Source organism: Vanacampus margaritifer, chromosome 20 (assembly GCF_051991255.1).
Source record: "Vanacampus margaritifer isolate UIUO_Vmar chromosome 20, RoL_Vmar_1.0, whole genome shotgun sequence".
Taxonomy (NCBI): domain Eukaryota; kingdom Metazoa; phylum Chordata; class Actinopteri; order Syngnathiformes; family Syngnathidae; genus Vanacampus; species Vanacampus margaritifer.
Window position 1 is genome coordinate 5537839 of NC_135451.1, and position 13630 is coordinate 5551468.

At 38.8% G+C, this 13630-nt stretch overlaps 1 protein-coding gene across 1 annotated transcript; it reads right to left on the reverse strand.

Moving 5' to 3' along the window:
* Positions 1 to 10412: 10412 nt before the first annotated feature.
* On the reverse strand, positions 10413 to 13284 carry LOC144040436 (uncharacterized). Its single transcript, XM_077554609.1, has 3 exons — positions 13149 to 13284; positions 11376 to 11639; positions 10413 to 10859 (listed from the first exon to the last, which is right to left on the reverse strand). The coding sequence occupies exons 1-3, from the start codon at positions 13266 to 13268 to the stop codon at positions 10416 to 10418; spliced, it is 828 nt and encodes a 275-aa protein (XP_077410735.1). The 5' UTR covers positions 13269 to 13284; the 3' UTR covers positions 10413 to 10415.
* Positions 13285 to 13630: the final 346 nt, after the last annotated feature.

Sequence of the window (13630 nt, forward strand, 5' to 3'; positions counted from 1 at the left end):
TTACGCCTGATGGATGACAATCATGTTTTATTGACTTTATAGACTCATCTTAGTGGGAGGGATGGAGGCAGTGCTGCACTACTGCGTCATAACCAAACTTATGATTACATTAAATGATGTCCTATTTTAGTCCTGCTTCATATTAATTTCATTTTTCAACCCAATAAGACCCACATAATATCACAGAGGAAGTCAGAAAACATTGGGTTTAATAATTAATTTAGTGATGATAAATCATTTATGTTACATTGGATGTGAATCACACACTTCCTTACCTTTGCATCAAAAGTCAGTTTCTTCACAGTCCATCTAATCAATCAACTTACTTCGTATGTACATCATTAAACATCATAAAAGCGCATGTGTTGCTTTTAGCACCAGTGCTAATTCCAAACACTTGTACACACAGGAGGCTTTTAGATGGTACAAGACAATAAAATTAAAGATCCCTCCATTTTCCACCCGCTTATCTGTGGTCAGGTCGCGGAGGCAGCAGTTTTAACAGGAAAGTCGAGACTTTCGTCTCCCTGGCCACTTTTTGTGAAACTCCAACCCCAAATAGTACGCAGGCCAGCCGACAGAAATAATCTGAGGCTTCCTGCTAATGCGACCTACGCAGAACACCTCACAGGAAGGTGACCAGGAGGAATCCTAACCAGATGTCCGAGCCACCTTATCCCACTCCTCTCAACATGGAGGAGCAGCAACTCAACTCAGAGTCCCTCACGGATGACTGAGCTTCTCCCCCTATCTCCCAAACATCATCTTCAAAATGCAGAAATGCAATACTGAGGCCAACAAACCGGACCCCGTCAATGCCTCGGCTGCGCCTAGAAATTCTGTCCATGCCTTGTCGGGCCGAGGTCGATGGCTCCCCTCTTTGGTGGAGGTTTTCATGCATGCCAGATCCACCACACCAGCATCTACTGAATATCCAAACAGAATTTGCTTCTCCCACTGGTCGCTGAATCAGTGGAGGCTGGTGTTTGTGGATCTCATTCTGCTTCATCTATTCTTCTTTCCTTCCTTTAGTCTTTCCTCTGGCCTATTGAGGTCTCCCTAATCTGTTGGAATTTAGATGTTCCTGGGGTTGGTGAAATATTCTGGTTTTGTAACACTGTGGGTGGTAGGTGGTGTCTGGTTGGTGCTGGATTTCACTTGGTTTCATCTTTCTTTCTTTTAATCCTTCCTCTGGTCTCGTGACAACTTCGCGACTCTGGTGGAATTCTTAAGTATCTGGTTAAGGTGAAGGGTTTGGGGTTTTTAACAGGTTTCAAGAAAAAAAATCTGTCTATAAAGGTTAGTAACAGAATCAGTGACAAAAGTCAACCTTTGTGGCGTCCAACCCTCACTGGAAATGAACCTGACTTTCTACCGGCAATACAAACCAAACACTGATATCAGCTGTACAGGGACCAAACAGACTGAGTGAGCGGGCAAAAGCCTCAGCAGAGTGCATTATTTTGTGTCTTTCTATGGTTTCCTTACAAGAGAAATTATGGCCACAACCTGAGCAGCTAAAAGGTTTCTCACCAGTGTGGGTTCTTGTGTGTATTTCTAAGGATTTCTTATGAGAGAATCTATGGCCACAAACTGAGCAGGTGAAAGGGTTTTCCTCAGTGTGGATTCTTATGTGCGATTTTAAGGTTGTGTTATGAGAGAATTTTGGGCCACAAAATGAGCAGGTGTAAAGTTTCTCCCCAGTGTGGGTTCTTATATGACTTGTTAAGTGCTCCATCAAATTGAATCTTTGGCCACAAACTGAACAAACAAAAGGTTTCTCCTGACCAGTGTGTGTTCTTGTGTGTATGTTTAAACTTCGCTTCAGAGAGAAGCTTTCGCCACAAAATGAGCAGGAAAAAGGTTTCTCCCCACTGTGGGTTCTTGTGTGAGGTTTTAAATCATGCTTCCGCCTGAATCTCTTGCCACAAACTGAGCAGGCGAATGGTTTCTCGCCAGTATGTACACTCATGTGTTGATTCAAATAGCTCTTACAAGCAAATGCTTTTCCACAATCAGAACATTTTGAGCTTTTGTTGTCGATGTGACATGTCATATCACCTCCAGACTCATGCTCATCATCCTCATTATTGTGAGGCGTGTGTGGCAGCATGTTGTCACTATTTGGTAGTGGGGCTAAGACGCCTTTTGGTTGTGATCCTCTCCAGTGGTCTCCTTCACCTTTTGTTGACATGTGTTGACAAGAGCTGCTGCTGGTAATCTCCGCCCCTCTGCTTATCTCACTTTGACCTTCATCTTCACTCTTCAATGATGGCTTAAAGATCTTCTCCTCCACCTCCTCCTCTTTGATGTATGGAGGGTCTTGTCCCTCCTCTTTTATGCAAGGCGGCTCTGGCTCCTCTTTTTTAATATAAGGAAACTGCTGCTCCTCTTCCTCTTTAAAGTGGGTGATCGCTTCACCCTCCTCTTCCTCTTTAATGTGATGGTGCTCTGGCTCGAACATCTTGACCAACGTCTGCAAGACACAAGAATACAAATAAACTTGGTATTGTGGTTTATAATTAGAATGAACTAAAGAATGTTATTAGCAGAGATTGCCGATTTAAGATTACTAATAGGGCCCGACTGATATGCGTTTTTTTAGGCCGATATCGATCTTTGACAGAAAAAAATAGCAATTAATCTGCAGATTAATCTAAAAAAATAATAATAATAATATATATATATATATATATATAATATGTATATATATATATATAATATATATATATATATATTCATTCATGAAGACGGCAAGACGCTGATGCAAATAAAGTCTGTTAAACACCACCTGGCAGGGATGATGAAAGAATTAAGGTAACCTAGACTCACAGCTGGGGGAGGGGAGCCACCCTGCTAGAAGAGACAGCAGGACCCTTCCAACCACATATAAGTACAGACGATGCTATTAGCCCTACTGTCTGTGTAGGAGGAAAAAGAGCAAGTCTGATTTATTGGCATCAAAATTGAATGGCTACATGATCAAAATCTATGTAGGCTGCATCTCCTGTCATAAAGTGAAGCAACTCTGTGTCCAAGCAATTAAAAAAAAGTCAATGCTTACGTTATCTTCAAAGTATATTCCATTTCAATGTGCACAATGTAATGTTTTGTTCTAATGTAGTTAAAATTGCGGTTTTGCATTTACGTTGATGTGAGTGAATGAGGGAAAATATTACTAGGAGATTGAGCTTGGTGTTACTGGTGTTTTTGTTAACTGTTATTTTGCACATTATTGAATTTATTTATTTTTTTAACTGAAAAAACGTTTCTCTTGTAAGTGTAATGCAGTAACCTAATGCAAGTGTAAGATCTGTTGTGTTTTATTGTGTATACGGTGTACTGTACCAAAAGGAGTAATTTGTTTGCATGCCGGTGGTTTGAGTAGGAATTTAAAAAAAATGTTTTTTTAAATATGTCAGTCAGGGAGTTCCGGCAAGAAATTCCAACCACTTTTTCCCATGACTAGCACATACCTACATTATTTACATGGTATATTAAATGGAACCCAGACTGTCATGCCAAGTTTGCTCTATATTATTTATTTGGTTGTTACTAACATAACTATGATATTCATTTTTCAAAAATTATTTCCCGTTACGCTTTGAAGAGTTTTAATCTTCCCGGACGATCAAAACTCTTGAATGCGTCTGGTGAATGACGAGAGCATGGCGTGGGGGAGGGTGACTCTTCCGATCCCATGTTGTTTCTTTAGGAACGCTACAGAGCTTTCCTTGCTTACCTTGCTTTCTTTATACAGTTTCACATTGCTCGGCAGAGAGCTTGCCGCCATTCTACATCATTACGCACTGAATGCGTTGCAACGTAAATAACAATGGCGGCGTACGTCCAAATAAAGTTTCTATAAAATGTATTAAACTGGAAATGATTTATGAAAAATGTATCTCATAGTTATGTTAGTAACACCAAATAAATAATATAAAGCAAACTTGTCATGACAGTCGGTTCCCTTTAACAATGACCTATCAAGGTTGCAGACTAACATTTTTTGCTAGGAGTGCGGTAGCCCTTAACTTAAAATTTTCGGAGCACGGGAAGAAAATTTAGGGGTGCACACGGTAAATTGACGCAAAGCATCGCGGGGGGAATATTGGCCGGTAGTGAATATTGTGCTATATTCAGTCATAATCATCCGTATTCTGTTTAGCCACGGTGCTGTCAGCACGTTGTGGTGGGCACGCGGAGCGAAACTGCTCCTCTGGTTACTGCACGCAATCAACAACGCGTTCCAGCGTTAGAAACAGCGTCGCGGAACCTCCGTTAAATGAGCTGCCAGTGACATTCGCAAATATCTTGCATCACAAATATGCAGGGCATATGCAGCACGTCGGAATTTCATGTTTTCCTCTATTTCCGGGTTTGGTTATGTGGGTTTGGTTCAACACTCATCATTTTTGTCCAATGGGAGCACAGATCGTCACGCGGTCGACGTGATTAAGCGATATAGTCCACGTGCAAAAAGCGCAGTGTGACTATGAGCCGCACCAAACGAAAAAAATTAAGTCCGTTTTTGGTCCAGACCAAACAAGCGGACTAAAGGACTTTTCTGGTCTGAATACACCCTTAGTCTCGTTGTCGTGTCCTCGGAAATTATGCCGGCTTTTGCGGTATCCCAAGCATTTGGTATATAACATCATTGACTTGTTTTGCCAGCCACTGCTTGTTGCAGACAGTTCTTGTTACAGTAAAGTATCTTGCAAATATATCTTAAGTCACTCTGAATCTTTACGTCACATGAACCTACAGTATGCAAATTGACACGACTATACATAAGCAAATATGGTAATGCTGCATCTCCCCAAAAAAGGGTACGATCAAATCCTGTGTGCCACTCCATGCTGAATAAATGTCTGTCGTCCCCCGCCACCCCAGGCACGACTTGGAAAAAAATCAACATCATTTTTACAACCCAAAGTTGTCCTGCACCCGCTGCTGAAAAAAATACTACAATGTTGTTTTGCACTTATGGCCGTGAAAATACGGTAGAAGTCTGAATGCATCTAGCTCTCCTAATAATCTTCATTGTAAATATAAACCACAATACTGTGTGTGTTTGTCTTTTTGTGTCTTGTAGACATCAGTGAAGATGTTCGTCCTGAGCGACAGGAGCCAGAGCGCCCTCACGTTAAAGAGGAAGAGGAGGACGAGGAGACCTCCCACTTTAAAGAGGAAGATGGGCAACAATCCCCTTACTTTAAAAGTGAGGAGGAGGAGCCAGAGGATCAAGAGAGGAGGAGAAGAAGAAGAAAAGAAGGTGATTTGACATGTCACACTGACAACAAACACTGGGAATGTTCTCAATGTGTCAAAATCTATAAAAGCCATTTAAAACAACATATGAGAATTCACATTGGAGAGAGACCTTTTGCCTGCTCAAAGTGTGGGAAAAGATTCTGTTGAGAGGGAGGCTTAATATGTCATACGAGAATCACACTGGTAAGAAACCTTTTGCCTGCCCAGTTTGTGGTCAAAGATTCTCTCAGAATGGAAACTTAAAAAGACACACAAGAACCCACACAGTTAACATGGAGTCCTTGGAGGGTGTGCTGGAGAGCGCTCCTCCTGGGGACTCCCTCGTTCTGCTGTGTGACTTCACTACTCACGTGGGCAATGAGAGGGAGACCTCATAGAACTCAAGAACTCATACGGGTGAGAAACCTTTTTCCTGCTCAGTTTGTGGGCAAAGATTCATGTGGGAGTGTCACTTAAGTCTTCACATCAGAACTTATTTTGTTGAGAAACCTTTTTCCTGCTCTGTTTGCGGCCAAAGATTCTCTCAGAAGGGAAACTTAACATTGCACATGAGAGTCCACACACGGGTGAGAAACCTTTTTCCTGCTCCATTTGAGGTAAAAAATTCTGTCAAAAGATAGACTTAAAATGAACCCACAAGAGCCAACATGGGGGAGAATTTTTTTTCCTTTTGTTTGTTGCCGTAGATTCTCTCAGAAGGATACGGTCAAGAGGCACAAGTGTTCTAGTGAGGAACACACTGATTAAAAGCATTAGATGAAAATGTCAATGTTTAAAGGGACACTTGATTTTTCTGAACATTGGCACTTCAATAAAGGGTCTGTATGTAAAAAAATTGGGGATTAAGATAACTGTGGTTAACTATGCCCTCATGACTTATTCAATTACTTTCCTCTCTTGAGCGGTGGATTTCCTTGCTCGAAGAATCAATGTTTTCAAATCAAACATAATGCCCAACTTGTTACAAAACATCCCATTACCATCTCTTGCTAATTTATTTCCGCATATAATGAGAATCTGGAATAATACAAGGTCAAGGCTATGCCTTTCACTCTTGTATCGCCCCGAACCGATCGACGTAATTGTGTCAGTCATGAGTAGAGTACTCTGGTTAAATTACTTTTATTGTATTTATTAAATAGAGAAAGCAAAAAATGCATGCTTCTTCAAAGTAGCCCGTTAAATGATACGCGCACGTCACTGGGGACGATCAATATGACTTCCGGATCCACACGCAAGCAAGATTATCTTAGTTAACGAAAAATAAAAAAAACACCCACACAAAACCCCCCGAAAAAAACTAAAACTAACACTCTAAAAATATTTTTGTTAACGAAATAAAATAAAAACTAGTGCTGTTAAAGCGTTAACTGATTAATTAATCACAAAAAATGATCAAAAATTAATAATAATAACAATCATAAATTAACGCAGATTATTAATATTGATCATAGATTATCCTTTAGCGTGACAGCGGATGGATATGTTTAAGGTAGCACAGGTTGTGTTATAGCAATAAACATAATTACTTGCATTAAAGTAAAGCATGTAATAAATGTTCGCGTATTACATTTAGAATATTTGTTCATGTCAAAATATTGGGGTCATTTTTTTTCCATTTTAAATTATGCAAGTAATTAACTGATTAGAAAGAGAGGAGGAGGATGAGCGTGTGCAGTGGATCAAAAAATGTTGAAGACGTCCTCATAACATTAAATGTCAAAAGAATGAACACATAACCAGTGCTCTTCAAATTTGGCGGGGGAAAAATGGTGATAAAAAAGCTTTTTTTAAATTAAGCAATTAATTAAAATTCTAAAATGTGATTAATCTGATTAAAATATTTAATCGTTTGACAGCTCTAATAAAAACAGATTACTTTTTTTGATTTTTTTTATGAAAACTAACTGAAACTACATTTTACATTTTTCAAAACTAACTAAAATTATAGCAAAAATGCCCTTTGTTTTAGTCTTTGGTAATTAATTTAATGCTTGAGTCTTTGGGGGTGATTTTAAGTGTAATTTTAAGTTGATTTATTTTCACCATGATTGTTTTAAAATATTGCGCACAAGTAATACACATTCTTTTAAACTAAAACTAATACTGAAACTAAGCATTTATTGCATAATAAAAACTAACAGAACCACCTTGAAAACTAGGGGTGCATCGATTTCCTTAATTTTGAAAGATCGGTGATTGGCCGATCCCTTAAAAATAAACTGATCTTTTCCTCTCATCTCCCTCCTCAGAGGTCTGAGAAAGTCAGCCACTGGCCTGTTCTGCTGAGATGACTAATTGGATTTTCATTTTTATTTGAAAGAACTACTTCATGTGTAGTTAAAACAACCCATTTGTATTAGTTCACTGCTATTGTTCAATGTTTTCCAATAAAACAAGATTGGAACATTGAAGGTATATGTTGCTTTTAATGATAAAAATCGGTATCGGCAAAAATCAGGATCGGCAGGTCAAACTTTTTGAAAGATCGGGGATTGGTGATCGGCCAAAAAATTGTGATCGGTGCACCCCTACTGAAAACTAACTAAAACTAAATGAATAAAAAAACTAAACTCAAAAGGAAAATTCAGAGGCTATAATAATAACCTTGTCAACTTCCCATTTGAAGTATGAAATCTATTCCAAATGGATCTCTATCTTTTTCATGGAGGAGGAATGTAGTAAACCTAAATTCCTCAACAGGATTAAGGAACTGTCCACAACTTTACCTTTGGAAAAGATAATATACTTTATAAAAGGCAAACAAATCACTTATTTCAGAGCATTTGGGCTACATCTATAAATTATTTTGAAAGTAGATGTTAGTGGTCCTCTGCAGTTTTCTAAACTAACATTCTTTCCGTTGAGATTTCATCTGTATATATTTATGCGTATATGTGATGTGTATTGTACATTTGAGTTTGTTCTTTTGGATTTGACATAATGGTGAAATACTGTGGGCTGACACTTGCTAAGTTAGAGACCGCTTGTGTTTTTTTTTTTGTTTTTTTTTTTTTTGTTTTTTTTTGTTTTCAACTACTATTGCATTGAGTTGGTCTAACTATGTGATAGTTACCTAAGTTACTGCCAAGAGCAATCTGAATGTGGGACAATAATTTTGATATCCTGGACATTTTCTTTGCTATGAGAACTGTTTTGTTTTGTTATGTATTTGACAATTGAATATATTTATCATATAAAAACACATTGCTTGCTGTGACTGCTTTAAGATGACCTCACTTTTGTTCACTGAAAACAAGACTGCCCACACGCATGCAAACACATCACCTGTGTTCGCTCAAACTCACCATCACATCCCTCCTGAAAAAAAAACTGGCCTTCATCCAGACATTTTAGACCATTTCAAACCCATCTCCAATCTTCCACTACTTTCAAATATATTGGAGCGCGCTGTCATAGCACAACTTCAACACCACCTGCACTCTTTCCAGTTGTATGAAACATTTCAGTCCGGATTCCGATTACACCATAGCACAGAAACAGCCCCCCTCAAAGTCTCCAACGACCTCCTTCTCGCCGCTGATTCCGGTTCCATCTCCATCCTCCTCCTCCTTGATCTTTCAGCAGCATTCGACACAATGAATCACTCCATCCTCCATCACCGTTTACATTCTATTGGCATCACTAGAACAGCACTCCTCTGGTTCATCTCCTACCTCTCCGACCGTCATCATTTCGTTTTTACCAACAATTCCAAATCCTACACCTCCCCCGTCATTTATGGAGTCTCCCAAGGTTCTGTACTCGGCCCCCTCCTGTTTACCATTTACATGCTCCCCCTCGGTTAAATCATTCGCCACCATGGACTACAGTTTCATTATTATGCCGGCGACACTCGACTATACATCTCCACTAAATCCATTACCCCCGTCATCCTCTCCACCATAACCAACTGTAAAACTTGGATGGACAAAAACTTTCTAAAACTAAACAGCAATAAAACAGAACTCCTCATCATAGGACCCAAATCTCTCCTTCCGTCTATTCAGAACTTCTCTTTCCCAATCGATGGTCACCACCAAATTGTGATTCATGAGGATTCGGCCTGATGCCAGCAAAACTTGTCAACTGTACTTTGCCTTTGTTTACAGCTCTTTAAGTGGGAGATTTAACAAACCTGCAAATCTTTGTTCGGGTCGCGGGTTCTTTGCACCCCAAAACCTGCTGCAAAAGTTCACCTTCAGATGGGACGGTTGTTCGACCCTCCTGGAAAGGCCTCAAAACAGATGAATAACATCTGCACAATCCAACATGCCATCTAACTCGAGACAGGAAAGAACTTCAAAATAAAGGTGTATCACGCTGGTCCTGACATCTTGTAGCTCACTCGCGCCAACCGTCGGTCCTCCAGCATGGCTTCCTGTGCACGCGGCACACAAATGTGATGTCACACGGTCGGGAAGGGTCTGTAGCAATGTTTATGTTTGTTTATCCCATTTTCTACATTTGGGTCTTATAACCTGGCTGTACTAAAACATATACAGTGGATCATACCATTATGATCTTTGTTGAAAAATGTTAAACTAAGGTACATTTAGTTAAAATATTGAAAATATGTTTTACCTAATCTGTCCTTTACACAAAGCACAGGCAGCTAATTTTTGATGAAACGGCAGTATTTGTTGATACACGAAAGATATAAATTGCAACATGTCCATCCACATTGATGACAAAACATAGGAAATGATGTCATTAATGTTCTAAGCCATGTAACAGAAAAGTTTCACGTTTTTTGCAGTTTCCTCCCAGCTGTACTATATTGTTCTTTAAAAATTGAGAATAATTTACCATTAATAACTAGCTAAATAACTGCCAAATATGTTAATTATTTCAGGGTTTAATTTTTGCTGTGACTTAACTGAAATCTCATCAGTCATCTTTTATTTCATCTTACTTGTCAGTCATTTAAAAAAAAAATGGCAATACATAAGAACCAATTATTGAATAAAACAATGCACATATCGACATTTTTTTATGTTACTAATATTATTTTCTGTAAGTAAACATCAATAAATACAGTCTGCAAAATTGTTTATTATAGAAATATTTTATTATTTACAATCCATAAAAAATACAACTATTTAATGAGAAAAAATTATAGAAAGTGCAAAGGGATCAAATCATTGACACAGACAGGGATTGGTCACCCGACTAAACGTATAAACCGTCACCCTCTCGCAGAAGGTCACCTTTTTCTTCTCTCTTTTCTTTTCAGCCTCCTTTTCTCCTTTTTCTTCATCTTTCTTTTCACACACATTTTGCACGACTTTCTTCTCTTTCCTCTCTTGCTGCTTCCTCTCTTTCTTCTCCTTCTTCTCATGTTCCTTTTGCTTCTTTTCTTTCCTCTTTTGCTCCTTCCTCTCTTTCCTCTCCTTCTCCTCGCGCTCCGTCTTTTCCTTCTTTAGTTTCCTCTCGTGCTCTTTCCTTTCTTTTTTCTCTTTGGCCTCACGCTCCTTCTTTTCCTTCCTTTCTTTCTTCTCTTCGGCGGCACGCTCCTTATTGTTCCTTTCTTTCTCACCATCTTCTTTCTCTTGTTTTCTTCTCCATGTCTTCATGCCGTCACTCTTCAAATGAAAGAGAGACACCAACTGTCAATTAAACAATTCATCAATCCTATCAAAATTTCGTACACTTGTACCGCCGCCTGCTGTCGACTTGAAATGACATCACACTACCTAAGGGCTCAGCTTTCGAATATCACATGAGCAAACCCAGAAATCAAGTGGGCCGTGATGTCCGCCACCTGCGCCCTTAGGTGCTGTAATGTCATTTTCAGTCGACAGCTAGTGGCAAAATGGCAGGCACGTGCAACAGATAAAACCAGATGGACTTTCATGCTTCATATTCCACAAAGGCAGTATTAATCAGAATACCGTATAGACTAGTAAAGGCACTTGACCTCCCCTCTAAATGAAGCGAACATGTAAACATGTTTTATAGAAGAGAATCGCATGGGCAGCTTGCAAGCTACACAATGGAAAGCCTAAACTCAGGAGTCTGTGAGACAGACATCCTAACCACTATAGAACACAACGCTGCCCATAAATCAACCAATAGAAGAAAGGAGGTGAGGAGCTAACCGTTAGGTTGACGTGTTGTCCCTCGAAGCCTTCAACGAGGATCTCGGTGTGGAGTTCCAGCTCGCTGTACATGGTCTCCATACAGGTCTCCAGACGCCCCTCAAGCTCCTCGGCTCTTTTCCGCCACTTTAGGTACTTTTGTCCCTGCCTCTCGAGCTGTGCGGTCTTGGTGCAGAGCAGCTCGGCCAGGTGCAGCTCGCGTGGGCTCCAGTCAATCTTACAATCCTCAAAATATATCTTTATGTCTTCAAGATGACTAAAATCCTGAGCAAACAACAAAACAGACATTAGAAGGACGTATAAAATATACATATGGTATATACTGTATATAAAAAAAAAATCATTTGACCCACCGTTAGTGGAAAAATAATAATCAAGGTCAAGATTTTGATTGAAATTGAAATCATGATTAATAAAAACATTTATAGATGTCAAAACTTTGTATTGATTCAACAGACAAAATTAACTCCTCACAACTACAATCATAGCCTCATGCCAATTCATCCCTGCACGTTGAACACTTTATTCTTAAACACTCTTTCATATTTGTCAACTACAAATTATCTTGTAAATAAATTTCATGTGAAATTCCATCTTGCATTTACATTCTGCTGCATCCATTCAAAATGAATAAACATCGCCCTTACCCTTAATGATATTTATTTTATCTTCTGTTGTTCTATTTTTATTTTCACAAGACTTGGGACTTACTTTACTGCGCTAACCTGGGGCCTTGGGTATCTATTTTGTGCCATATCATGTATATATCTTGAATAATTGAAAATTTAACTCTCTAATGTGAAAGAACAACCTGAAAATGAATAAGAAACAAAGTAAAATAGGAATATACAAAAATAATAGCTATCAAAATTAATACTGTACAGTACATAAAAATACTGTTTATAATGGCGGTTCCTGTGCTGCGCGTGTTGACCTCCTGGGGGCAGTATAGTACCGTTATTGATTAGAGTACACACTTACAATGAACCAAGAAGAGTAGGAAAAAAAAGTTTTGATTTAGCTTTATTAAATAATACAACTCGCTTTTCACAGATTGTGGATAATACGTGCCTCTGAGTATTGCTATATTATCTGTAAGTATGTGCTTCTACAGCATTTGTGTGTGAATATTCGTTATTTGAAGGAATATCACTCCCGGAAGTTGATGCTAATTTCCCGTTAGCAATGGTTCCATACGTTGGCACTTTAGCATTTGGCGATTGTATTTAAAACGAAGCATGTCTTGTATTTAAATAAACAATGTACAATTATTTTTGTTGAGTGTTTAGTTTTACAGTAATCTTTAACTAGGGTGTCATTAAACAGTTTAAAGCACTGTCGGGGAAGGCAGAATAACAAGGCGCAAGTAACATGGTGCATTCAGGGTACTTTCACAACGTTAGAATTACCACACGCACACGCCTTCGTTCGTCCATGAACCGTTTTTCTTCGATGATAAGAATGTTTCTAAAAATCGAAAGAAGCCAAACGAACTCCACTATGACATAATTAACTTTTCTAAAGAAATTAAAGGACTGGGGAGGTTTTCTTTAAAACACAAATCACATATACTGTACATATAGTAAAACTTTTTCTCCAAAATGACATGATGTACAGTACATTAATTGTACAGTACATAGTAAGACATTTAAAACATGCATACTATAGCTCTGATTATACAGTTTTACTTAAAAATACATAATGCATACATAGTAAGACTTTGCTCCCCAAAAAGCAACATGATGCATTTTTGGATATACATTTTTGACTTACCATGTTGACGTGTGCTTTTCTCTGTGCTCGCTTGCTGGCTGTGTACAGGTGCAGAGTCAGAAGTGAGTATGAGTGGCACTGCAAACTGCACAATATATACCTGTACTGTAGTGCACACATGATCAGTTAATCAAAGAGCATTGAACATGAAAGAAGTGAAGCTCTTTGGTGGGCGTGGCCAAGACGCTGATTGGCTGGATGTGTGTGATGTCATCAGGACATGGCCAAGTTGTTGTTGTGTGACATTGTTTATCAGCATGTTGATGTGTTTTGCATTGCAATACATCCGTTGTTTTATGAATTATATGAAGATCGTCATTATGAAGTGTTTTCCTAGTTACAGAATTGACTTGGTGTTTTAACCCATTTAACACTCGCTTGGAGGTTAGAGAAGGTGGAATATTTCCAAATTCTATGTACTGTATTGCAAGATTGCTTGCCAGCTTCCAAACAACAATAACAAAGATTTAGCTAACAGGCCA

What these genes read in the sequence shown, in the direction of transcription:
- LOC144040436 (XM_077554609.1), bottom strand. Translation starts at nt 13,268, where the DNA reads ATGTGTGCACTACAGTACAGGTATATATTGTGCAGTTTGCAGTGCCAC. An exon ending in GAAAAGCACACGTCAACATG is followed by an intron (nt 11,640 to 13,148) that starts GTAAGTCAAAAA and finishes TTGTTTGCTCAG; the next exon opens with GATTTTAGTCATCTTGAAGA. An exon ending in GACAACACGTCAACCTAACG is followed by an intron (nt 10,860 to 11,375) that starts GTTAGCTCCTCA and finishes TTTCATTTGAAG; the next exon opens with AGTGACGGCATGAAGACATG.